This window comes from Daktulosphaira vitifoliae, unplaced genomic scaffold, assembly GCF_025091365.1.
Source record: "Daktulosphaira vitifoliae isolate Bord-2020 unplaced genomic scaffold, ASM2509136v1 Scaffold_4, whole genome shotgun sequence".
NCBI classification, from domain to species: domain Eukaryota; kingdom Metazoa; phylum Arthropoda; class Insecta; order Hemiptera; family Phylloxeridae; genus Daktulosphaira; species Daktulosphaira vitifoliae.
Genome location: NW_026099575.1, coordinates 10,887,052 through 10,913,587, shown reverse-complemented (window position 1 = coordinate 10,913,587; position 26,536 = coordinate 10,887,052). Strand labels below are relative to the sequence as shown.

General features: G+C 26.0%; 4 protein-coding genes across 5 annotated transcripts; 2 read left to right on the top strand and 2 right to left on the bottom strand.

Annotated features, from left to right (window-relative positions):
• Nucleotides 1–323: 323 nt before the first annotated feature.
• LOC126906239 (nuclear protein localization protein 4 homolog) lies at nt 324–13,113 on the bottom strand. Its single transcript, XM_050686647.1, has 11 exons — nt 12,948–13,113; nt 12,230–12,310; nt 11,801–12,162; nt 11,601–11,738; nt 11,054–11,177; nt 10,815–10,994; nt 10,073–10,213; nt 9,858–10,005; nt 9,565–9,725; nt 877–1,167; nt 324–739 (listed from the first exon to the last, which is right to left on the bottom strand). The coding sequence occupies exons 1-11, from the start codon at nt 12,960–12,962 to the stop codon at nt 485–487; spliced, it is 1,896 nt and encodes a 631-aa protein (XP_050542604.1). The 5' UTR covers nt 12,963–13,113; the 3' UTR covers nt 324–484.
• Nucleotides 5,080–8,913, top strand: LOC126906240 (uncharacterized). 2 transcript variants are annotated; one of them, XM_050686648.1, is made up of 4 exons: nt 5,080–5,968; nt 6,415–6,714; nt 6,782–6,931; nt 6,988–8,911. In XM_050686648.1, the coding sequence occupies exons 2-4, from the start codon at nt 6,415–6,417 to the stop codon at nt 8,161–8,163; spliced, it is 1,626 nt and encodes a 541-aa protein (XP_050542605.1). In that variant the 5' UTR covers nt 5,080–5,968; the 3' UTR covers nt 8,164–8,911. The 2 variants fall into 2 exon arrangements, with proteins under 2 accessions (XP_050542605.1, XP_050542606.1); XM_050686649.1 differs by lacking the exon at nt 5,080–5,968 and adding an exon at nt 5,975–6,259 and having other exon boundaries at nt 6,988–8,913.
• A 333-nt stretch (nt 13,114–13,446) lies between the features above and the next one.
• LOC126906238 (rho GTPase-activating protein 44-like) lies at nt 13,447–21,347 on the top strand. The gene is made up of 15 exons (XM_050686646.1): nt 13,447–13,646; nt 15,280–15,411; nt 15,469–15,625; nt 15,716–15,789; nt 16,953–17,141; nt 17,979–18,087; nt 18,227–18,377; nt 18,759–19,086; nt 19,157–19,366; nt 19,451–19,530; nt 19,594–19,750; nt 19,874–20,273; nt 20,338–20,470; nt 20,545–20,646; nt 20,730–21,347. The coding sequence occupies exons 2-15, from the start codon at nt 15,359–15,361 to the stop codon at nt 20,837–20,839; spliced, it is 2,253 nt and encodes a 750-aa protein (XP_050542603.1). The 5' UTR covers nt 13,447–13,646; nt 15,280–15,358; the 3' UTR covers nt 20,840–21,347.
• A 4,025-nt stretch (nt 21,348–25,372) lies between these two features.
• LOC126904667 (NADH dehydrogenase [ubiquinone] flavoprotein 3, mitochondrial) lies at nt 25,373–26,270 on the bottom strand. The gene is made up of 4 exons (XM_050683875.1): nt 26,107–26,270; nt 25,781–25,877; nt 25,582–25,718; nt 25,373–25,522 (listed from the first exon to the last, which is right to left on the bottom strand). The coding sequence occupies exons 1-3, from the start codon at nt 26,152–26,154 to the stop codon at nt 25,588–25,590; spliced, it is 276 nt and encodes a 91-aa protein (XP_050539832.1). The 5' UTR covers nt 26,155–26,270; the 3' UTR covers nt 25,373–25,522; nt 25,582–25,587.
• Between the last annotated feature and the right edge of the window lie 266 nt (nt 26,271–26,536).

Here is a 26,536-nt window from a genome sequence, read left to right as displayed (position 1 = left end):
TTTTTTTTTTATGGTAATCAAAAACCAATACAATTTCGGCCATTCTGTCAATATATCACAGCTCTCCATTCACACATTAAAAATAATATATTTTAAGTAAATCTCAAGTTGGAATACACAGCGTATACAAAAATATCTTTTCTAGAGTAGGAGAAGAAATTTTTTAGCACTCCCAAAAATATTATTTTAGTTGTGCCTATGATAATCAACTATAATTTTAAGTGAATTATTGCTTTTTATTATTTAACGAATAAAAAATTATAGAAAACGAAAGTATTTTACTTTTATAAGCTGGGATATTGGAGAGAGGAATTAACCAATCATTAATTGTATTTTTTTATATATTCTATATAAAACAACAAAACAATAGCTAATTACATTATGACAATAGTATGTTTTTTTTTAAATTATAAACAATGCTTACAAAAAATATATAAATACATTTATTATTTCTTTTATTATAAATGAGATACTCATATTTTTGCTAATTGGTATCTCTGGGAAGACGGCATATATCGCAAGATTGCCTATCTGAATTATTGAGGAAAGTACAATGAGCACAAGTCCAAGATTCTGTTAAAGCTGATGCAAAACCGTTTCCAATATGACCCGACACAGCAGCATCAGCGGTGTTGCTAATCAGCTGTTCTAGAGTGGCCCAAAGATCTGACTTGGACCATTCCTTTATAGTTTGCACATCATTTGTTCTTAATGCTTCTAGAAGAGGTGCCATAGAATCCTGAAAAAATATTCAAGTTTCAATAAAGTTAATATACAAAATATATTTATACGATATAAGTATGGAAAAAATTACAATAATATTATTTTATAGTAAAGTTTAACATAGCATAAAATATTATATATTCGTTTCCTTACTTTCATTGGTAACATTTCCATAGTAGCAATATACAGAAGCAGATGGAAATCTGAAACGGATTCTTGGAACTGCATAGGAGAAAACTGTCTTAAATATCTAGACAAAGAATCGAAATCCTGAATATGCCCATCAATTAATCGATTCTCAACTGGGAATTTGGACATGTCCGTAAGTGATAAGAATGTATTTAAAGGTGTTAGCGGTGTGGAAACTGGTACATCTAATAGCAAGTATTCTACGGGTAGTGGGCGGGCTAATTTAGATACTTCATTACCATAAGAATCCTTTTCCTAGAAAACAAAATAAATATGTCAAAATAAAATATAACATCAACAACAATTTTATGACCAGAAATTAAATTTTCATGCATTTGCGTATTTTTTGTCACTTCTTAGAAAAAAATTAACCCAACCTAACCTTATATATATATATATATATATATATATATATATGAACTTAATGATTTATTCTTTATGATAAATTAAAAAAAAGACTATTAACCAATCGCATAGCTGCTAATAATAAATACTTAAACATTTTGAATTAGGGATTATCTAGTACTATTAATATTAATTTTGAAAATAAATAACATTTTTAGTATTCATAAATATCTCATAACAAAGAAAATATTGACACACAAGTATAAGGTACATTAATAAAACAAAACAAACTAAAATTTGAGTAAATTCAAAATATAAAACCCTACGCACTGAGATCGCGGCACAGTAGTGACGTATATAGTTGGGTTAAGTATAATGATATCTAACAGTGATTATAATCACTATCATAAGAAACGCTTCGATGCAAATCTACAGTGTTTAATTTAAAAAAAAAATAGATTATTCCAAAAGCTATATGATCTCCTATTTCCTTATTTATATCCCGATTACAAGTTTTATGATTTATAAGTGTAAAATATGAATAAATATATTTATAATATATAAATATTTAAAGGGAAATGGTTTTATTTAAAAAAAAAAAAGTATGTCTAATGAAAGAAGTATATAAATAGTATTTATCATAAAACAAATTGTATTGATCCATACATTTTACAAAAAGTAATGGCAGTTTGAAGTAAAAAAAATCCAGCACAATAGTGACGTAGCATAGTTGAATCAAGTATAATGATATGACATGATTAAAATCACTATCGTAAAAACCGCTTCGATGCAAATCTTTATCTTTTTTTTTTTTATAAGATCATATTTTATCATTTTTAATGTAAAATATGGCTGTTTTAGTGGATTTTTTAAGCCCATTTGTCTTTTTTAAGTACATTAAATCATACATATTTTACATTTTAGTATATGTATCATGTTAATAACAAAAACTTTGAACAAAATGTAAAGATAACCTAATATTTTGTGATGTTCCATTTTATAACTTAATCTCTGATACACTTATAAATATGACAAATAATTTTTATATAATAAATATGTTTCATTTCAGACGGCAGCGTAACTTCTTTAACTATGACTCTATCACTACAAAAACTTAATTATAGGCAAGTTTTAAGTGGTAGCTTTATTAATTGAATGGTTTTACGATGATGAAGAATTAAAAGATATTTACACTTTATAACAAAAAATTAAATAATTCACATTAAAAAAAAAAATTAATATTTTTCAATAATGAAAAATGAGTTCAGCACTCATTTAATTTTGATTATGGATAATTTTTAACTTACGATCTAGAAATAACTGTTTTACTTTTTCTCTTGTTTTTTTAATGATTTTAATTAAATAATTCTTAACTTATAAAGTTAAAAATTTTGATTTTTATTTTGTTTTACTCAACACAGATTTTATTGTTATTTTTAAACTGATATTGAAATAAATATTTTCCAATGAAAAATGAGTAATTTCAAAAAAATTGAATTGAGTGCAAAAAAGAGACATGTCTATGTAACTAAAATGGCGTCTGTGGTTTTACAATAACAGTAAATTTGAACTAAACATAATATTTTTTGTAGAAAGGTATGAGATAACTTTTATGAATTTTCTAGAATGTAAGATATTCATGAGTTCATTAGAAATATTTTTTTGTCTCCTGTAAAGTTTACTTTTTGTGATATATCACCTTTCTGAACTCAGCAGTTCGTTTAGTGTTTAGGTTGATAATAAATAAATAAAAACGTATTCAGTTACAATAAGAAATATCAACATATGTGTGGTTATATGAATTCTAGGAAGGACTTTTTACATCTGAGAATGGCAAAATATGTTTTATTTTAATAAAGGTTTTTATAGTTATATAGTCATCACTATATACTAAATCATAGAACTAAAAGATGGCATTCCGTTTTTTTATAAATACTCTTAAAAAAATCAAGGAAAAAGAAGTTAACACATTTATATATAAAATTTACAAAAACTGTATGGTGTGTTTTTTTTTTATCTAGATAGATGGTTTTGAAATCAGTAAATTTGTACTACAGTAATAAACTACCATAAGTTAATTTGAACAATTTATGAAAATATATCTCTAGTGTATAAAAATACTATAGTAGAAATATTTTTCTTTGGTTATAAAAGTAATTAAATGTATATAATTGAAAATTTGAGTATCTCTACAGGAATTTTTTGAACCGAATGATGCTGCACTGTCGTGTCCGCGTATTACCTAATTGGTGCATTTATTCTTCGTATATATATAAAATTATAATAAATTTCTTCATAGATATCATATAATGCTAATTTTGAAAGAATATTTTTACTTAATAAATTGAGTACCATGGCATTTCTTACACATGACTAGAATACTGAACACGAAAATAGTTATGTTAAAAATTTTTTTGTCTTTCAATTTTCGACAATTTATGTGTAATTAGCTGAACTCATCACTGTTTAATTTATTTAAACTGAAATTATTTTTATTTTTTGATATCTGTTATTATTCTTATTGATTTGATGCTCTGTACATTGTATAGTATTGTATTTTTATTAACAGTGTACTGTGTTTGATTAATTAAAAATCATATTTCATTTTTTAATCTTACGAAATTAATGAACGCGGTTAATGAATATCATGTTACATCAAAAAGATAACTTAGACGAGCGTATTTATGACTATTCAACAAGAGAAAATTGAGTGAGTAGGTAAGCATCTATGAAGTGAAGGTTTAGAGGTGGCAGTACTGTAAATATTTTGACCGTGAATTGCAAACATCAGCTGTAAACGTGTAGCCAAAGTAGCGCGACAATAATTATAGTGCACCGAAGAAAACTTGATTCATAAGGTTTATTTTGAAGCCATACGATAACAGCTGTGCACAATAGACGACAATTATGTCTCTAATAAATGAAGATAAAAATATTGATGTTAAAATTTGAAGTTTTAAATTCGAATACACCATGAGGTCACAAAGATACGAGTTACTGTATTTTTATAGCAACTACAAGTTACTAGTACAGACCTTAATTAATATTAGAAATCAAGATTAAAATTGAATTATAAATGTCCTTATGCGATTGGCATACATTGTACAAGCATTTACATAAATATTATATGTTACGACTAAGGGAGCATAGTAATTAAATATATTTATAGGAATTTCCGAATAAATAATTCATGATATCCAATATTTATTGGACATCATTTTTGATGGACAACATCGTTTTATAAATTTAACTATTTTTAAAATAGGCAAATTAATTTTATAGTTTAAAAATATTTTGACAGTAGTTCAAATAGGAAACAAAATTTTAGCTTGAATGTTGTAAATTAAAAAAATAGCTCAATAAAATTTTTTCGATTTTTGACCGACGTAATACACATTAAAGAAATAAAATCTTGCGATCAGTAATTGTGTTTTAATTATCATTTAAATCATTTAACATTTGCTTATTCACTTTGATTGTATGACTTAACAATGCTTTGGCTTAATTCTAAAAGATTTTAACAAAAAAAAAAATTTAAAAACCACCAGTCAATAGTCGAAAAATATATTGAATGTGCTAATGTTTTTTATGCTTTGATAATACAGTTGATATTTAATGAGCTATTATTTGTCATCGTTAACAGCTCATCAAAATGTTTTATTGTTTATTTTATGTAAGTACTTTTGTATCTACCAACAGCAGTGTGTGCGTGGTGTACGTGACTAACACTAGTTACAGGTGTTTATGTTAGTAAACAAATAAAGAGCGCAAATCACGGTTAATTAATTATTATCATCGAACCATCACGACTAGCGAAAACACCGCAGACGCAAAATTATTGAGATTTTATAACGTAGCGAAGAGATAACGGAAGAGGAGGACGGTGCAACATAAGTTTTGTTACGGCTGACCGTACGGGTGTCATGCACTGACATAACGGTGGAGTGCAGGGGACGGGTCAAAACAACAACAACGTGAGAAGCGATCCGCTACCGCGAGGAACTGCGTACTTCCGAAAATCCCGCGCTCAGAACAGTTATCGGTGGCAGTAGTAGCAGTGGCACTACTACCACCGGGTGAACACGATAACTACTATTTTATCAGCGGTTTGCTTTCAGTAGTGGCGCAGCAATTCTCTCGGTTCTTGATCATACGATCGCCATGCAACACGGTGGTCGACGTCCCACCAGCAGTTCGTTGTGTTGCAGCAGTCGGTGTTTTAATTATCCTAACGTCGTTTTCCGAACGTCATCTTCGCAAGTGTTGTCGTGTGCTTAGCTAAAAATGAGTGCACGCTGCGATTCCAAAACCACATTCGAGTGGGACAACTAACAGTTCAAAAATATATTTTTCAATAAATTATCTATTTATTTATTCCAGTACGACAACCGCAACGGATGTGTTGCCGTTCGAATCAGTTTTTTACGACTAGTGATTAAACATTTTTTCCATTATATTATTTTGTTGACTTCGTGTTATCGAGTGGATCGTCTCCTCATGCTGCCGGTTGCCCGCCACACCGGACGTCGCCATTGATAACTGTGTTGCGTTTGTTATTATTGTTGTCGGTACCAGGTTTTCGTACGCGCGCTTTCTACGGATACTTATCACTCGATCGCCCCGTTACACACATGTATGAGATACGATAGGCTGTAAGACTAACGTCCGATCAAATAAACCTTGCTGCCCTATTCTCTGTTAACATTGAACTGTAAGTCCTTATACGAAGATCGTAATAACGTTTTTATAGATATAGTGCACATATTGGGGAACATATTTTTATAATACATCATTGAATTGTATTTCTCCAGCCGATAATTGATACGAGATTTCCAAACGTCTAAATAGTATTTATTTTTGAAGTGAATTCATTTTAAATTTCACTGTATACATTTAATAATATTTCAAAGACGCGTATTAGCAATGCTTTATGCTGATATTGGACAAAGAATATTAAAGTGTTATTTGTTTTAATGGAGTTTCGATTAATATTCACATTCAGGTATTAACTAAAACTTCATATTAGAGCAAAATAAACATAACAACAATTTAATTATCTACATGTTAAGCATGAATGAAATCACCATGTTTTGTTATAAAATGTATACGAAAATATTCAGTGATTATTAACCTAAAAATTATATTTTTCTACTCTAGATGATGGATACCAAAAAAGATTTCGAGTTTGAAGAATTGATTATGTGTGGTTGTTGTAAGCAAAAATTTAATGATAATGAATTAGTGCCAAAAGAACTGAGTTGTAAACATTGTTTCTGTTTACGATGTATAAAGACTACAATGCTTAAGGGTTTAGAAGTATATTGTATTAATTGCTGGAAACGAACTGAATTAGATGAGCAATCTCCTGAAACACTAAGAACACAGAATTCTATTCTAAGTTTAATTAGACATCTTGCACATGTAAAAATAAATAAAGTCTCAGATAAAGAACGAAAGGTTTGAAATTGTTATTAAAATTAAAAAATACAACTTGAGTTTTGATAGTGTTATAAATACATCTTAGGGAGAAAATTGTCATACTCATGGAATGCCATTTTCATTTTGGTGTTATGATTGTCAACAATTATTATGCCGAGCTTGCGGAACACTATCAGAACACATTGGTCATTCGATAAAATCTAGTAATGATGCACGTGATCATCTTATTAGCGAGGTAAATAACATTATAATTTTTTTCTAGATAATTTTTTTAATTATATTATGTAATAGGTTCAAGTTGAAACCATTGCTATAGCTAAATTGATGAGTGAAATACAAAATTTATTTGGGCACAAACGGCAATTTCTTTTAAGAGTTCTGGATGCTTGTAATACGTTGAAGACTCAAATTGAACTGGAATTGAACACGGGATGGACACAGAATACTAATGATTTACTTCAAACTAATGAAGCTCTTAACAGTATTAAACCCTCAAATCTACGTACTGACGATTTATATGATTTACAATTATATTTAAACAGACTAGAACAAGTTAAACAGCAAGTTCAAAATAAATATTCTGAACAGATGGCACACGGTCAACTTGAGGATATAATATCTTCATCAACTTTATTGGATTTCAATATGATAAAACAATCCTTGTCATCAATTCCAAGTATACCTTTTGAATCATACAAATCAATGGAGTCTGGAAATCACAATGCTCATATTTTTTTTTTAGCCAACTACTGTATGGCGCAATTATTTACTCGTTATTTAGTTCCTAAACATGTATCACAAATATTAAATGGTCAAGATTATACAAGACATTCTCCTGGAAATTCTTCAAATCAATATACATCAATGCTCTCATCAACTACATCTAGTGAGCCTGTATTAATAACATCTCAAAATAGTCCTCCACAAGCAATTATAAATAATGTCCCTTTACTTCGAAGTCTTAATACATTCCCAATGTTTTATTTTAATGTTGAAGTAAATGGAAGTGTCTTTGGTCGACTAGTTATTGAAACTCGACCAGATATAGCACCAAAAATGTCAAAAAATTTTGAAGTGTTGACAGTAGGCGATGCAAATGGTTTTTCCTATAAAGGTTGCTCTATATTTCAATGCTGGGAAGGAGAATCTGTGATAACTGGAGACTTTGAATTAAATAATGGTAGAGGTGGAAAATCTATATATGAAGAAAATTATTTCATGCCCGATGACACCAAATTTCCTGCTGTAAGAGGAGCAGTAGGAATGCGACGTACTCAAAAACGACATGACAATATGGGAATGGTTGGATCACAATTTCGAATTATTTTACAAGAAATGAGAGGTTTTACTGCCATATTTGGTCATGTAGTTGAAGGCATTGATCTTGTAGAAAAAATGGCTTCATTTGGTGATCAAACTGGAAAACCGTCCAAGACATTTGTCATATCTAGTTGTGGTAAAGTATGATTGCCCTTTTTTTACTATTATATAAATAATCATAAACTAATCAGTCAAGTAGTTTATAGTACTGAGTGCATGTTATATTTTGGTAGAACTCCATAGTTAAACATTTGTATGAATATTTTGATTTTCTATTTCATTTTGGTAATTAAAGTGTTTCATAATAAAAAAATAAAAATAAGTTCCAAAAATATCATTAATTAAAAAATAACACGCAGTACTTTAAATTTAAATTTTACTTAGACATGATTAATGTAAGTACATATATATCAATAATATATTTATGCAAGACAATAGTATTTTTTGGTCATTAATGTTTTCGTTATGTTGTTATTTCACTGGTAATATTTATAGCATTTAAAACCATTTTTTATATATTAATTTGTCAAGATTGACTTATACCTATTATATATTATTGTTATAATTAAAAAGAGATAATAAGAATGGTATGTAAATCCCATCGGTAATTCTATTTATTGTAATTTATAAATAATGTATCATCACAATTATGACACTTAATTGCTTTAGATAACGGTTATTTAATTTTTAAATATCAATGGCGAGTTTAAAAATATGAACATGTAAAAAAATTTTCATTGTCAAAAGATGATTATTTTTATAAGTTAAGTTTAATGGTCTCATGAATTTTTATTAATGTTAATGTAAAAAAAAGAAATGAAAAATTATAAGATTGTTAAATTTTTTTTCTGTTTTTGAATTATTCATAATGGAAAAAGCTATTTAATTTTTCTTTAATGTGACGAAATTGTAAATTAAAAATAAACGAAAATATATATTTACATATTTTGTTTTGCAGTTTCTATATGAAATATTGTATATTTATTAGTTAAAACTATTTTTAATTACTTACTACATATCATAATAATTATTTATTCATAGGAAATTTTCAATAAAAAAATCTTAAATAAAATCAATGTAAAATAGTAAATGCTTAAAATATTTTAGTACTGCATAAATCCAATAAGGTAAGTATTTATAACAATGACTTCTACATTTTAGATAAGCTTTCGTTAAATAAAAATTATGTATTGTATAAAAACAATATTTTCAATCTAAATGAAACTTTATTTACTAAGACTCCTGATATATTTTTTAAAATGCATTCTCATAATAATACCTAATCCTTATAGTTATTATAGACCACAACTAGAGTACAGTTTTTGGATGTACTAAATTAATTTTCTTCCATCTACATTTTTTTATATAAACATTTTTGTGCCTATAGTAGTTACTCAAAATTAACAAATTTAGAGTGACAGCACTTTTGATATGTATAAGATACACTATATAAATAAATTGGCTAGGAAATGTAGATATTTCTTTTATTTACAATAATTATCACTGTTCAATGTGATTTCATTTATGTTATCAATGTAATTTACTTACCTTATAGTAGACATCAGGAACATATTGTTTGTCGGAGGATTCACGAACAAATCCTAACTCTGGAACATCTTTTGTAGGCACTAGACAATTGTCTTTTACTAATGCCATACATTGGTTTGAAACACTATACCCTTCCATATGTACTTGACATTTTTCATCCCCTATAAGTTAAAGCAGTTTATAATAATTCTAATTTTCATTAAGCACCTTTGTTGAGATCCAATCTACCTTAGTTTCCAATTATACAATTAAATATTAAAACAGAATATTACAGAATTTTTTTTTTTGCAAACCTGTAACACAAACAGTAACAAATTTTGAGCCAAAATAACCATTGGAAGCATAACGACAAGGATTTGGATGTAGATTTTGAAAATAACCAGCCATAATACATTCTTGAGCAGATAGAAAATGACTTTTAATATTTCTGACATATTTTACCTAAATATACAATACATCTAAGTTAAAAAAAAAAAAATTTAATTAATTAATAATAAAAAATTTTTACCGTTCCTTTCTGCATATTTTCAGTTAAGAGATCTGTAAATATCCACCCGACACAAGTTAATCCCAAACAACGTGCCATTTCATCAACTAATTCTTGTCTATCATCAGGCAATAATAGTTTGATATGATCTCTTGAACTTTCCTGAAATACAAAAATAGTTTTCATATCTCATAATATATTATTATATAATAATATATTACAAAATGTAATATAATTTGTTTTTATGAGCTATATTTAATAAATTATATATTACAACATTGGGAAATGTGATTCAGTTTTTTAATGTATCTACAAATTATACTTTATGCCTATTTGTATGCAATTCATTACATAGAAAAACAAATGGATAATTATACTTAAAATCAATAAAATAGTAAACACAGAAGATTTTCAATCTAATTTAAACTACCCCTAAATTGAATTTGTGAATAACTAGATTTTTTCTAATACTATTAATGAGTATAGATGTCAAATTATTAAAATAATTTGTTTTCATATTACAATATAAGTATAAAATAAATGTATATTAATGTAATATATTTAATATTGAAATATTTACATACAAAATCAACAATACATGAATTGATATTCAATTTTAGAGAATCAGTAATTTATCATTATTACATACACTTAGTAATAAAAAATATCCATTCATATAACAAGCTTTTGCAGTTTTACGATAATTGTAAGCACATGAATTATTTGTCAAAATTAATAAACAATTAATATAACATATCATTACTTGAGGAGGTTCATAAATTGCAGCAACTACAGCTCTTATACCTAAAGGTATATCTGGATGTATTTCATGACGACCATACAAAAATCCAACACGCTGATGTCCCGTTATTCTCCAGTAATTCAAAAACCGTTCTACTATCTCAGAGTTTTCAAACATTATATTATCTACATGTCTATAACTCTGTATTAAAAACAGTTATTATAAAAAGTTAATTACATCAGAATAATAGTATAATTTACTTGTCTGTTTAATGTAATAGCTGATGGCTGACATTTTGAACATATTCCTTTAGGCCATGGTAAATGTCCAACACAGCCTTCTTTAATACGACAGCTAATATTTTCTAGTAATAAAAATTTACCTCTAAAACGTATTTAATTTAAATTAAAATAAGTAATATAAAATTATATATTAATTAGAGATGTGCTTTATATTTAGGACTTTGCTTTTAACCGGTACTTAGTTTGTAAGCATTTTTTTAATTGGTACTCTGCATTTTTTCTGCCCTCACCTTAAAAAATTATTAAAAAATATTTTTAATCATAGTTTATAGGCTTAGCCCAGTGCTTTCAAAATATTATCATATCTACAAATATTTAAGTTTCAACCATCATTCTTTGGTTTTAATTTTAATAAGGATGGAATATTAAAAGTTAAATATTTTGACTTTTCTTTCATTAATGCTGAAAATTTGGGTACCTAGCTTTTACTGGGTACTTAGTTATTCTGGGTATTTATTGATGGTACATGGAACATCCCTAATATTCAATACTAAAAATATAATACTTGGCTACGCCTGCTGTCATTTTTCTTAAATAAGAGTGAAAAGATAAATGCTTCATATTCTGTGTTTTAAGATATTCTTCATCAAATGGTTCTAATGGTGAACAATGAACACAACATCCATTATCTCCATGACGGCAACTATACAAATATAAGTTTATATTTAATTAATTAAAATTTTTAAAAATAAAAATTTATCTCACTATTTTTTATCTTTTAGGCGTTTGATTTTTCCATCTAATTTCCATAACTGTTTATCAACTTCATCTTCTTCTATTTGATTGATTGATGATGATATTTTTTTTTCATTAAATTGTAGAGATGTACTAGATCCAGGAGTTGATACAGCTGAAGATGATTGGCTACCATTACTGGCATTTATTTTTGAAGGACCAGGAATTGCCCATATATTTTCAGAATCTAATGGTGTTAAATATACTTTGTCGCCATGACTTAAATTTAAACTTTTTAAATGAACACTTCTAGATGACTTAATTTCATTTTTACGGGAACGATCATTATACAATGTAAAATTATAATTAGTAAGTGAAAATACATCATGAACCTTTAAACAATAATATAAATACTGGTTAGATTTAAACATATGAGTTACAATAAAACAACATATTTACTTTTTCAAATAAATCATAACTTGATTGTGTTGGTGATATCTGAACCCTTTTTGTTCCATCTGGAGATTCTATACGTAATACCTGTTTAAAATGAAATCAAAGTACATAAAACAATTATGAAGTTCATCGAACATATTGACTGACACTACTGATATAACAATAATATAAAAAAAAAATTAAATTATGATATTACAGATGTAGCAGTAATATTTTGAATGGTACCAAATTAGACTGTCATATTAGGTTGAAATAATAAAAAAATTTAGTATCTTAAGAGTTTCGGTCAACGTATTATTGCAGTCAAATATTATAATTAAGATAATTACATGTTCATCTATGAATAATTAAATTCATGGTTTTTTTTAAATTGTTATACAAAATATGAACAAGAATAAAAAATAAAATAAAATTAATATTCTATATAAATTCTAATATATTTTAAAACTAATAATGATAAACAAAATAATCTGTAATTTTTAAATCTAGCTAATAATCATTCTAAACCTTATTTCTAAATAAAATAACTTAAATTTTAGGTATAGGATTAATAGCGTTAATAATTTCAGAATTTACAACAATTTTAAAATATATAAAATTATTGTATTAAAAATGTATAAGTTTATATAATTATATTCAATGACAAAGCATCTTTATTGTAAAATTCAATCATAAGTTTAAAATATATAACGAACAAAAATTAATGGTATACTGTACTTACAATTTGTCCAGCCATTTCACCGCTGCATTTATTTCAACCCCTAAGATTTGTAAGGGTTGCTTAATTTATAAACTTTAAAATATAAAATAAACTCGTAAAACTTTTTTAAAGAACAAATTTAAAGGAAATTTTGGATATCATTTAGAATATGGTACTTGATTCTACCAACTAACGATTACGTTAGTTACAGTGTAGATAGTCAAGTAAAAAAGGTATATTTTGAAAATTAAATAATTTTGAAATTTAAATTAACATTCATGGATATTACTTTGAATTATTTTATTTTATTAAAAACAAAAATGTTGAAAAATAAAGTAGTTTTATAAGAATACACGGTATACTGTGTAAAAAAAAATGTTTAAACGTCATTACAATTTCAAATATTTCATATGTAATATTGCCTACCCTGATGAAATGTTGACATTTTCATCATCAGTTGATCAGTTTTCTTATCTGTTTGATGTTGAGAAAATCAAATTCTTTTTTCATTTCTTATCCTTTTATTTCCGTAGCGTTTGTTATGTATATTTTTTATCTCAATTTAATGTCTGTATTTAATTTAAAAATATTTCTCTTCCTGCTGTAATCTGTATTTTACGTTTAAAAATTTTTCTTTTATTGCCAGAATAATTAGGAAGTTAATTTATTTACGATCAATTGTTTAACATTTTAGTTTTTGAAGAATAAATTTTATATTTTGTAAGTATTTTTTGTATATATCTATTTACTAATAAATTACTGAACTTTTAAAGAAAATTTTCTCTCTTTTAATTAAAATTATTACTACTTACGGTTAAAATGATAATGATAATGAACAAATATTAAATATAACTATTTTAATAGTATTTTTGTGACAAAAAGTTTTTTTTTATTAGAAATCTTTAAATAAATTAAATTTTATAAGATTATGCTATATAATGTTTTAATATCTGATATGTTACTAAATAATCAATGATTAAAATAACTTAGATAATTTGTTAATGAAAAGTTTATTCATTGTGTCATGTTTATTGAATAATTATTTTGTAAATCAATAGTGCAGTAGTAGAGATAAGCTTTTTGTGCAATTATTCAATATAATTATTGACTGCATAAGGTATGACCGAAAAATAATAGTATAGATGTTTTACAAAAAAACAATATTTATTGGATTTTTATGGTATACTCATACTAGAAAAATAGTTAACAATTTTTTTTTATGACAAAGAAAATTATAATTTTTATTTTTAAATTACTTGTTTAATTTTATAAGAGTTTTTTTTACTAAAATGAGTATTATTTGAGTCTAGAATTTATGAGATATAGACATTTTGTTTTTAAGGACATTAACTAGTATGTCATAACTCTAAAATTTAGTAAATTATATTACTTACAAAATGCATATCAAAAAGGAGTATTATTACATTTTTATACTCAGACAACTGAATAAACTTTTTAATCAATATTTGTTGGAAATTTCCAATTCTGAAATCTTATCATTTAATTACAAAAATAAAATGTTTTGGACATATACATTTTATTTTTGTAATTTTATATATTTTATAATTTGTATATTTATGTCCTTGCTCCATTTATGTGCTTAATCTTACTTATATTGTATCGTTATATGTAATATATTAAAATTACTTATTTCTTTTTATGTAAGGTTTTATTAAATTTAATTTTTAATCTACTTTTACTATTACATACTCATTATTTTAGTGTGTAATGAATTTATTGTTCTGTCTTTAAACTAAACTATATAAATTAAGAAATATAAGTTTATTATATCAATTATTCCTTACAAAGTTATCTTTGAATATATAGTATAAACAATAACAAACTCTATGACCCATTAAAAAATAATTAGTGTTGGTATACACTAAGAAGTGAATACATAGTGAAAGAATTTTTATTACTTAAATGAAAAAAGTTAATTCCATAAAGTCTCTAATTAAGTTTTTAATTTCTTGTTTTGACTTGAAAAATTAAAATGTATTGTATACTTATATATTTGAAAGAAAAATTACATATAATTACTGTTAAAAAAAAATTTATTTCTAGTTTAATTATATAGTGGTACTTGCACTAAATAAAATTTTAACATATTTTAGCCTAATTTTTGGATTACCTTACTGTATACCTTGATAGTTTTATGATTGAATAATAATTTTTTATCTTATAAACTTAATTTCTTTATAATACTACATTTTGATAATTATTTTATACCTCATTACTATTTCCTAAATATATTATTGATGTATAAGTATTTGTGTTTATTATATACATTTTTATAAATATTCATAAAAAGATATTTGATGATTTATAACTAACGTTGAATATTTTTATTAAGGTTAATCAATTTTACAATTATTGAAGATATGATAATTTAATTGCATTATCCATGAATAACAGTTTGAAGAAAATAAAAAATGAAGAGACAATTTTTTAAAGTGAAACAATTTGCTGACCAAACTTTTTCTAGGTAAACAATTTTATTTGAAAATACATTTTTTTATTTAAAAATAACCTTGTTATTAAGGTCTGGTAAAACTGAAGCACTGTCTGATACTTTACAAGCTGCTGAAAAACGTGTTGATTTTATAAAAAATGTTTGTCAAAATACTACTAAAAAACTTTGTTCCACTTTGGTATCATCAGGAGTTGGTTGTGATCCTTCAAACAGAGAAAAACGCCTTGTAATAATTTTTTATCAAAATAAAACACTTTTAAATATTAATCTCTTACAATATACTACAATAAAAATATTTTATTTCATTTGATTTTAGAAAAAAATGCCTGATTATTTATTAGCAATGGCAATGCTAGAAGGAGGACCAAATGAAGATGATAATTTGTTAAGGTAATAAAATAAAATTTAAATTTTATGTATAACAAAATATGCTTAAATAAATTGTTCATTTTACTAATTAAGTGTCATTTAACTATGTTTTACATAATACTTATAGAACAAGTTAGACAAAATAAAAATGTATAAACTATTATTTGACCCTTTTGCAAATATTTTAACTGATTCTCTAAAAAGATTTTATTTGTAAAAAAACTTTTTAAGTCTAGCTATATGTCAAATTTATCATTCCAAAAAAATATTATTTAGATTATTTTTTGAAATGAATTTACTTTTTTACAAACATTGTATTGGTAAGCACTTAAATTTATTTCTAAAATATTTTATTTTAGAAAACTACGATTATCATCTACTTAAATAATATTTCAATCGTAAGTTTGACAAATTTATCGTTTTTTATATTTTTACTTTTGTATCTCGTCATAACTATATAGATGTTATCTTTTTCACTTCTCTACTGGATGATAGCCTTTGATCTCTTGTCTTCAATCTCCTTTCATGTTTCGGCATATCTCACTATAAATTAGTCTTTACCTCATATTACTTCACATCGTACTAATTTCAATTATAATCATTCCATTCATAGAATTTTCCGTCACCTTGATAATTCTTTGTTTTGGTTACTAACTATTATGGGCGAAGAATTGTAATTTCATTTAAGTATTAATAATATACTTTATTGTAATGATTTCAAGTTTTTATTTTCCTGTACCATCTTATATTTTGTAAAAATATTGATTATAACATCAATATGTTCAAAGCTATTTTTTTCTTTTATTTTGAATGCTTATTGTTTTTGTTATTTATCCTGTTACCAGTAGCATAGTTATGGTTTTGTTCAAGAGGAGCATATATATAAAATAATTTTTCACTTCCGTTCTGAAGGCAAAAAATTGTATCTTCACCCTGTAAATAATTTTATACTGGAGAATCTATTCCCTTCATTTCCCTCCTCACAACTGACTGTTACTCTTAAACTATAATTCACTATGCTATTAGTGTTACGTTATTGTAATCTATAATTGCTGTCATTAAATAAAATAAATAATGATAAATCATTATGAATATATATAATTTTATACTACATACAAATTATTACTGTATAAATATAGAAGACCAGCTATCTATATTAATAAAACAAAATTTCATTTTTTAAGACAAGTTTTGGTAGAATGCAGTAAAGTTCAAATATGTTTGGCAAATGCTGGAGTAGACTATGAATTACGAATCGAACAATCTGTGCTATTGAAGTTGCAACAAATACTTGATATAGATATCCCTAACATAATTAAACAGAAACGTTTACTCACTAAACTAGTTTTGGACATGGATTCAGCTCGAGCAAAGTATTTATTTTATTCTTTTTTTATGGTTAAATTTTCTTGTTTAGTTAATTAAAATTTGAATTTAAATATTTTATTTATTTATTTCTGTTAAATTGTTCATCGTAAATCATTTATTTAAGTTTGCAGTATTAAACACACTCTGTATACACAATTTTTTAAAAATGATCTGATTTCAATTATTTCTGCATTAGTAGAATGCTCTAACGATGTAGATATCAAAACCATATTGATTGTAGCGATATTTAATTTTAAACTGTTGTTTTAATATTTTTTAAAATATCTGAAATTAATCATAATGTGCTTAAAACAATATGTTTTAATAAAATGTATTAAACAGTTTTTTTTAATTGTGTTCATAACTCAAGAAGTATTATATTAATTTAATTGTTTGCTTTAAATTATTAATTAAAATTTCATTATATTATAGTTTAAATTATCATGCTTTTGAGTTATTTTTAAATTTTTATTGACTCAGTAAGTTATATGTGGGATCTCATTGACAATTATATGGATCCTCAATATCTTAAGTAAATTTTGTTACCATAAAAAAGTATTTAGCAAAAAAAAAAAAAGCCGACTTTAAATGGTTGGGTTAGAGACTAAGAGAATATCGGTAATAATCAAAGAAAAATTACCAATCGGTAATAAAAAGGTTCTCAAACATAATTAGTAATTTGTAATAATATTGTAATGCAATGTATATATAATTAAAAATATAGAAGTTATGAAAATATTTTTAACAAAATTCAGAACTTCAGTACATGTTGGACAAATCAACAAAATGTTGTATAGGCAAATCAATTTAATAAATAGTAATTTAAGGAATATATTTTATAGGTATCAAACAGCCATAAAAAACTCTAATTCCGGTAGTTCTCATACTAGTAAAATTGATGCTGTAAAAGATGAACTAGAAGATATTGAAATTAAAGTTGAACAATGTCGAGTAAAATATTTAATTTTTTTAAATTAAATTATCTGTTCATTAAATTAAGACAACTTTCAGTTTAATTTTTTTGAAATTTAATTATTTAATTAAATATATTTTTTATAAAAAGTGTTTTTTATTTAAATCGTGGTTCTAGGATTCTTTGGCATCTGAGATATTCCAATTGATAGCTCGGGAGTCAGAATTATCTTCAGTTCTCATGGAATTTGTAAAACACCAACGTTCATTTCATCAAACCGCATTAGCTGTGTTGGATCAAATAGTTCCTGAGTTAGAGACTGTTATAGGTATGTGTATTTTTATCTTTGATGCGAAGGTGAGAAGGTATTAATTTTACCATGACGTGTTTATTTATTTTTTTTTGTGTCTGTCACTATTTTTTCTCAACGATATGTCAAAAGATCACAAATTGTATCTAGTTGAAGATATTACCCTCAAAAATTGAAAATTTTGCCCTCGTTCCCCAAAAATAGTGAAAATCCCCCAAAAAATTACGATTTTTAAAATTAGTATTTTGATATTTTTTTCTTAAAATTGTCATAACTTATTGAAAAATGAACTATGTCCCAACTATGCCATGATTACACTGTGCCGCGACCCCATTGTGCTACCGTTTTTTTAATTATCCATTTTATCTTGGATAATAATTATTTGTTTTGTTTTAATAGATAAAAGCCCTACTAAGCCAGTTTTTGGTCAAAAACTTGAAGACCATCTTCGAATTACTGGAAGACGAATTGCATATCCAATAGAATTATGCATTTGTGCTTTGTTAGAACTAGGTGTAGAAGAAGAAGGATTATTCCGAATTGCAGCTGGGGCTTCTAAAGTTCGATGTATGAAACTGAGATTAGATTCTAATTGTTTGGATTTAGAAACTGCAGTAGAGTATAGAGATCCCCATATAATAGCTGGTGTGTTGAAGTCTTATTTAAGACAATTACCAGAACCACTTTTGACTCATCATTTATATGAAGAATGGATGGCTGTAGCCAAGTAAATACTTTACTAAAATGTTTTTTACATAAAATATTTCTATTATCATGAAAATATTCTCTTGTTTTAGATTGCAAACTAATGAAAGTAGACTACAAGCTATCCTAAATGTTGTACAAAAATTACCTCAATCTAATTTGAATAATCTGAGATATATTATTAAATTTTTGGCTTTACTCACTAAGTATCAAGATGTTAACAAAATGAGTCCCCAAAACTTGGCTATAGTTATTGCTCCAAATTTACTTTGGACACCTGAAGATAAAAATGATAATATAGGGTAAATAATGATTTTATACTATATTTATTTTATTTTTAGTAAAAAAAAAATGTATTGTAATAATATTATTTTACTGTTTTTTAGATTAAATATGAATGCAGCTGCTTGTCACAATGTAATTGTTGATTGTCTAATTTCTCATTCTGACTGGATTTTTCCCGGTGGTGAGTTTTATAATATTTAACAAATTACAAATTTTTAAATTTATTTTTTATTATGATTTTTAGAAGAAGATTTTTATGTAACATTAGAATTACTTAGTATTAATGATATTAATGGACACAAAAGATACAGTAGTGGAGATACACATTTAATATTAACTAATGATACTATTGAAACTGACTTAAAACGAAGTAGATCCACTACAAATATTACAGAAATAAGGTAAAATTATAATTTAGACTTGCAAGTGGTTATAAAATTATTTTTAGTGTTAAATATTTTTTTATTGATTATGTATTTATTTATTATTTCAAGCTAAGTGTATATTGAAATATTTTTTTTTAGTCCTCCAACAGAAAGTCCAAAACCTCATATTAGAGGCAGAAAAAATAAACCTGCTCCAGTACCACCTTCTCCTACTACTAAAATCAGTAATGATTTAGAAAATCTTGAGGTGATTATAAAAGATCAAGAAAAACCAAACTGTGATAAACCACCTCTTGGTTCCTTTACTAAGCCTAGTCAAACTACAGATTCACCAAAAGAAAAGTTAATGGTTGGTGATACAAGCTCTTTAAAACGACTTCTAAAGCCAACTGTTGCACCACGCACAATTCTTGAAACATCTGATGATATAATTTTTCGCAAACCAGCTATACCTGAACGCCCTGCCTCCCTACAGAGACCATTAAGTACTTCATTTAGAAGTTTACGAATTGCAGACATTGTTAATGATAAATCAGATGTAATGTTATTATGATTCATGTTGCTAATATATTTAATTAATTTTTATTAATTGTACATTTTAGTTGGATAGAGAAGGTCCTATGCTTGAAAGAGCACATTTATATGCAACTGTATCAAAACAACAAGTGTCTTTAATACAAGTTGGTGAAAGTAATCAGTCTAATTTTAAAGAAACAAGTCCATACATACAAAATGGTACTAAAAAATAATAACATAACTTAAATTAATTGTATTATTAAAGAAATAATATAACTCTGTTTTGATTACAGACACAAATTCTTATTTGAAACAAGACAGCTCAGATGAAGTTGTTACTAATAAAAGTCTTTATATGTCTAGTCATTGCCGCACATCCTCAGATGCTCAGTCAGGTAAAATAAATATTAAATATTGTGTTTTCAATAATAAAAATGTTATATATTTTATTTAACTTATATCTATGGTTTAAATTTAGGACAAGTTTCATTAGTGAAAACTCCAACTAGAACTCAGCGACCTATTCCTCCTCCACCACCCCCACCCAATAATTCAACCAAAAAGGAGCCTGAAAGCACAGATCTGTAGGAATTATGAATTGAGTTTTTTGTTATGTTATTTGTAGATTTAATGACCAAAGAGACAAAGGACCATGTAGCCTAGTTTCAATGACAGGTGTTTAAATTATTTTATATAATTTAATTTTTATATTTCTTGACTTGTGCCTACCATTATCATTATATTATGTTTTTTGTTAACTTAAAATATTTGTCTTATTTATATTTCTTTAAAAATCTATACATATGTTTTATATATTATGTAAGTTATTGTGATCATTTAAAATTTAATTTAGTGAAATCAATGTGTATTATAATTTGTTGTAATAATTTCCTAATATACTGTTATTTATTACTAAAATAATAATAATATTGTATTTAAGTAATTTAAATAAAACTCAGGGTCAAAAAAAAATATAAAATAATTTGTACTTAAAAATAATGTTAAGTGATGGTTTTAATAAAAATGTAGTTTCTTTTAAAACAATAATTAATTTCAATTAAAAATCTAAAGAAGAACAAAAATTATGCATGTTAGTTATATTTTTTTTTATTAAGTATTAAAAAATTTATTTTTGTAATTGGCAAATTTTCATTATGATTTTTACTACATGTCATTCAGTTAGAAAAAACACATTATGTTATGAAATTTTTAAGCATGAACAATGTATACTTTATATATAATTTTTAGTAATAAAAAAGTGATTATACATAAAATTTTTAAGGAAAAATCATATATTTTTTCAAATTGTTTAGTACCAATAAAAAAAACTATTTTTACAAAAAAATATCTAATGGCTATATATTTTATATTGATAGTTTTTACTGATTTCATATATTTAAATATTGAGAATGATGCATTGTTAATTAAGTTTAATGTTATAAATTTGTGAATTTTTAAAATAGAAATTTACAATAAATAGGAGTAAGTGACACTTTCTTACAGTCGAATAACAATTTATTTGAATTACTTTAGTGGACTAACAAATTATTACAATACCTATGATTATTTTATTATGAATATAGTCTTGTAAAGCTTAATTAAGAGTCCTAAAAAGTAGTTTAAATTTTCTATAAAGATAATTTTTATTCTTGGGATATTAAAAACTACCCATTCCTATAAAAATACATTTATCCATTGTTGGATTGTATAATATATGAGTTTTTGCATATAAATATTCTATAGATTAATCCTAAAATTCGTTATAAGAATTACATTATTAAATCCTGTTTTCTTATTTATTTATTTTAATATTACTTTATTCTTAGCCAAAGTAGTTTGGTTAAAATTAGTTATTCAATTTTCAATATAACCAGAATTTCTTAATTTATAGATTTGGAGAAAGCGTATGACAGAGTACCGAGAGAGGTTTTAAAGTGGGCATTAATGAGAAAAGGAGTTTTGAAAAGGTACATTAATGTAATAGAAGATATGTTTTATGGCACTTGTACCAGGGTAAAAAGCGTAGGAGGAATATCAGAAGGTTTTCGGGTAAGAGTTGGAGTGCACCAAGGTTCTGCTTTAAGCTCTTACTTATTCTCTATAGTGATGGATGAAATTACTAGAGAAATACAAGGAGAGGTGCCGTGGTGCTTGTTGTTTGTTGACGATATAGTGTTAATAGAAAAAAATATGGAGGAAATTAATCTAAGGCTAGAGGTATGGAGATCAGCTCTTGAAGAAAAGGGTTTAAGAATAAGTAGAAGTAAGGCAGAGTATATAGAGTACGAGTTTGACAAAGGAGAACACGAGGTAGGTGAAATGAGGAGGTCAGTGATAATAGGCGAGGACGTGATTGGAGAGGTGGGGAGTTTTAAGTATTTAGGGTCAGTTGTGCAAAAGAGTGGTGCTATTGACGAGGATGTAAGACACAGAATTAAGTGCGGGTGGTTGAAGTGGAGAGAAGCGTCTGGCGTCTTATGCGATAAAAGGTTAGGCGGTTGATAAGAAAGTAGAGCAGAGAATGAGTGTAGCAGAGATGAGAATGCTTAGATGGATGAGTGGAGTGACTAGAAAAGATAGAATAAGGAACGAGCATAGGTGTAGCGCCAATCGTGGATAAGATGAGAGAAAATAGACTTGGATGGTTTGGTCATGTTATGAGGAGAGAAGAATCGGAAGCTGTAAGAACAGTTATAGAAATGAATGTTGAAGGAAGAAGAGGTAGAGGAAGACGAAAAAAGAGATGGAGGGATGCTATTGAATGCGATTTGAGGACAGCTGATGTGGGAGATCGTATCAAGTGGAAGTTTAAGATAAGGGTGGCCGACCCCAAGTAGTTGGTATTAAGGCGAGGAAGAAGAAGAAGAAGAAGAACCAAAATTTCTTAGCGACGTAAATTTTATATCAAATAACATGTACATAATACAATTCCTTAATGTATTTAACACTATAATTCGTTCTCTAAGGATGAATTAAGTTGAAATAAATTAAAATTTAACTTCCCAGTGCCTCTTAAAATCAAATAAGAAACGAGTCGCACTGCGCAGTTGTGCCAACAAAGGGATATGCGCAAATCTGCAAGTTAAACAATGTTATTAAATATTTATTTAATTATTAAGGTAAATAGGCAATTTTAAACGATGATATAGTTTATATAATACAAATATAAAAATACTATATAATTAACTAGGCTTCGCAAGCTGGGGCCTTCGGCGCATAAGCCTCTTCGGGCCGTCATCATAAGTAGACCACTGATTCCGATAGGAGTACCACCCGGCTATGATAAGTGTTTTGCAGAAAAAATATTACATCAGAATCAGTGTAACAAAATTACATTAAAAATGTAATTATTAATATCAGAAAAATTCAAAAAGAGAATATAGTAAAATATATTGAGTATAAGGTTGACGTGTGTTAATGAGGAATTCCCCTTAAACGTTTCAGAAATTATTTTAAGAAGGTATTTAATATTCTTGTACTTTGTTAAACATGTTATAAAATTTTTTTGATCAAAAAAAAAAAAAGACATTAGGTCCTTATTTCTTAGAAGTTGCCTAAAAAAAATTGATAGCGCTGGTTCAAGGGGGGGGCATATCATCCTTAAATACAGCCCCAGTAAACACAAAAATTATTAATATCCTAATTACAATAATTATGTAAATAATAGTATTATTACAAAAAGAATCAGCAGGTTATTATACGTGGGACTATGTAAAAAATTGAATTTTGGTAAAAATATAGGCGACTGTAATTTGACGTTGGACAGTATAGTTGTCATAGATGGATCCCAATTTATACGATAAACTCATAGACTCATACATAATATATAGGTTCAGGTTTATATCAAATTAAGGTTCAGAATAAACAAATGCGCTGAAGTGTCAATGCCATAATTAAAACCATGCGCGTGGACTTTAAAAAAAAAAAGCTCGCAAAACCGTAAAAATGAACGGATTGAATTGTTTTTTTTATCATCTCAGGAATCTCGCCAGGGTCTTGTGAAAATTTCAAACGTTAAGTTGTAAAACGTTAGCGTCAACAAGCGTTTTTTTTGAAAATGGTTGAAATTTTAAAACGCTCGCGGGCGAATGACAAAAATTTTCTAACCTTCGCCAATAATTTTACCGAAGTCTGGTGATCTTTTTTTCCTTGTTCTAATAAGATTTAAGTTGTGAATTTTTTTTAATATTAATGTCATTTATTCAATATCCATGTTGATTTATTAATATATTTTATTGGTTAAGTTATTAGGCAAAAATAAACAATGAATTTTCAAATATTTCAAGTTGATATTCTTTAATAATAAGATCTACACAACCGGTAACATACTTACCCCGGTAAACAAATATACTGGGGCAAGTGTAAAATTGCTTTTAAATAAATTATTTATTATTTTACATTATATAGTTGTTAAAATATAGAATTTAGTAAATGTAGTTAATTATTTAGTTTAAATCAATCACACAAAAAAATTAGTATTTGACACATGTATCATGCATATACTAATTTTTACAAATGAGTGATAACAGTTATGCACACAGCACTTCATTTAACAGGGCTACAAACATAAAAATTAGAATAGTTTAAAGTGAACAACATAACATATTGATGAAATTTTTTCTCATATTTATAAATGTTATCTAAATATGCAGCAGACATACTCCATCGCACCTTAAGCTACTTTTTAGTAGCTTAATATATTATTAATATTGAATTACTTTTTAGTTAAATTAAAAAAATTTTACTTGACATATTTTGTATACAGTGGCCTATGTGTACAATTATCCACATAATATACAAAATTGTTCATTGTCCGAGAATTCATTACAATGCTTGATTTTTCAATCTGTCCATAACATATATATTGAATTATGAATGGAAAGTTAATAACAAAATTAACAAAAAGAAATATCACAAAAAACTTGCTTCATTATAAACTATTTTATTTTTATTATTAACTAAAATATTTTTATTTCAACTATTAAAAAATATCAGACAAAACATTTTCTATAGCTTTTTTAGCAGAGTCAATGATTTTTCTTTAATGGCGGTGACAAGTTTCGCTCTAACACTGGTGTAGATTCATAAGAATTATTTCTAATTGAATCATTATTTCTCTTGAGTTTTTCTTCTAAAATACTAGGTATTGATGGTGTTTCCATATTGTGAACTTTTCGTTCTAAATTATATCCAATGACTCCAGCAACAAAAGCAATTGGAAATGTTATCATCGGGACATATCTTAATAGTATTCTATACAAAACCATGATTCTAAAATAGAAATATGTGTTTATCATAATCAAAGTTTTTTAAAAATTATATAATCTTACAATTTTCTATTTTAAACTTGATGGTTGTGGCAGTCGATATTTTAACATTTCAATTTCAGCATCAAAATAAGATGTTTTGTGGTAACTAAAGTACTGAGGATTTTTATATGTATTTCCAACAGTTTTTCTAACACGTTCTAATAAAATTGAATTGAAAATAAGTTGTCATGTAAAAATTTAATAAATTAAAATATTTTACCTGGAGGAGGGTTAGCAATAATTACTTTATTGCTCAAACCTTTCACATTGGCAGTGATGTCTTTAGCTGTTTCAGGTTTGGCCACGTATCTACGAAACTAAAAATGATTCTTCTATCAATTACTATAAACAACAAACATACAATACAATTTTTAAACATTATGATTTCCATATTTTAAATTTATATAGAAATATTTGACGAAGTCTTCAAATGATAAAAAGTTGGATTAATAAAAAATAAAATAGACAGTTGAATAGTTTAGTTTTAATATTAAATATAAAAAGCCAAAAAAATGATATCTAAGCAAAATGAATATCTATTAATACCTGATTAGTGGCCAAATTAGATTTTGAAAATAAAGATTTTGTATTCATTATATTTTATTTGTGGTTAAAAAATTAGAATTTATTATTAAAAAGCACTGTAATTTAGGATATATATTAAACATGAATTCAACAGATCAACACAAATGTACCAACTTATCAATACAATAGTTTTTATGTTACTTTATCCAACCTTGTTTAACAGCTGTTTCTTATCTATATGGTGATCCATTAAGAATGAGACAATCGTTTAATCAGATTATTGAATATGTTTTATTTTTATTAGAAATATATTGTTTGATTTAAAAACTATGATTATTTGTAGTTAAATAATTTTATTTTTCATCTCTTCAAGAATAAAAACCTAAAATTTAATTTTCTTTGATGAGAACAAGTTTTATGAGAGAAAAAAATTACAAACAATTTTGTTCTA

Excerpts from the sequence above, each read along its gene's own strand:
- LOC126906240 (XM_050686649.1), top strand. The coding sequence starts at position 6,415 with ATGATGGATACCAAAAAAGATTTCGAGTTTGAAGAATTGATTATGTGT. Across the intron at positions 6,715-6,781 it reads TCTCAGATAAAGAACGAAAG|GGAGAAAATTGTCATACTCA; the intron begins GTTTGAAATTGT and ends AATACATCTTAG. Across the intron at positions 6,932-6,987 it reads GTGATCATCTTATTAGCGAG|GTTCAAGTTGAAACCATTGC; the intron begins GTAAATAACATT and ends ATTATGTAATAG.
- LOC126906239 (XM_050686647.1), bottom strand. Across the intron at positions 11,739-11,800 it reads CGCCTAAAAGATAAAAAATA|TTGCCGTCATGGAGATAATG; the intron begins GTGAGATAAATT and ends ATATTTGTATAG. Across the intron at positions 10,006-10,072 it reads AAAATATGCAGAAAGGAACG|GTAAAATATGTCAGAAATAT; the intron begins GTAAAAATTTTT and ends TTGTATATTTAG.
- LOC126906238 (XM_050686646.1), top strand. The coding sequence starts at position 15,359 with ATGAAGAGACAATTTTTTAAAGTGAAACAATTTGCTGACCAAACTTTT. Across the intron at positions 15,790-16,952 it reads GAAGATGATAATTTGTTAAG|ACAAGTTTTGGTAGAATGCA; the intron begins GTAATAAAATAA and ends TCATTTTTTAAG. Across the intron at positions 20,274-20,337 it reads TTGTTAATGATAAATCAGAT|TTGGATAGAGAAGGTCCTAT; the intron begins GTAATGTTATTA and ends TGTACATTTTAG.
- LOC126904667 (XM_050683875.1), bottom strand. The coding sequence starts at position 26,154 with ATGAATACAAAATCTTTATTTTCAAAATCTAATTTGGCCACTAATCAG. Across the intron at positions 25,878-26,106 it reads CTAATTTGGCCACTAATCAG|TTTCGTAGATACGTGGCCAA; the intron begins GTATTAATAGAT and ends AATCATTTTTAG. Across the intron at positions 25,719-25,780 it reads TATTGCTAACCCTCCTCCAG|AACGTGTTAGAAAAACTGTT; the intron begins GTAAAATATTTT and ends CAATTTTATTAG.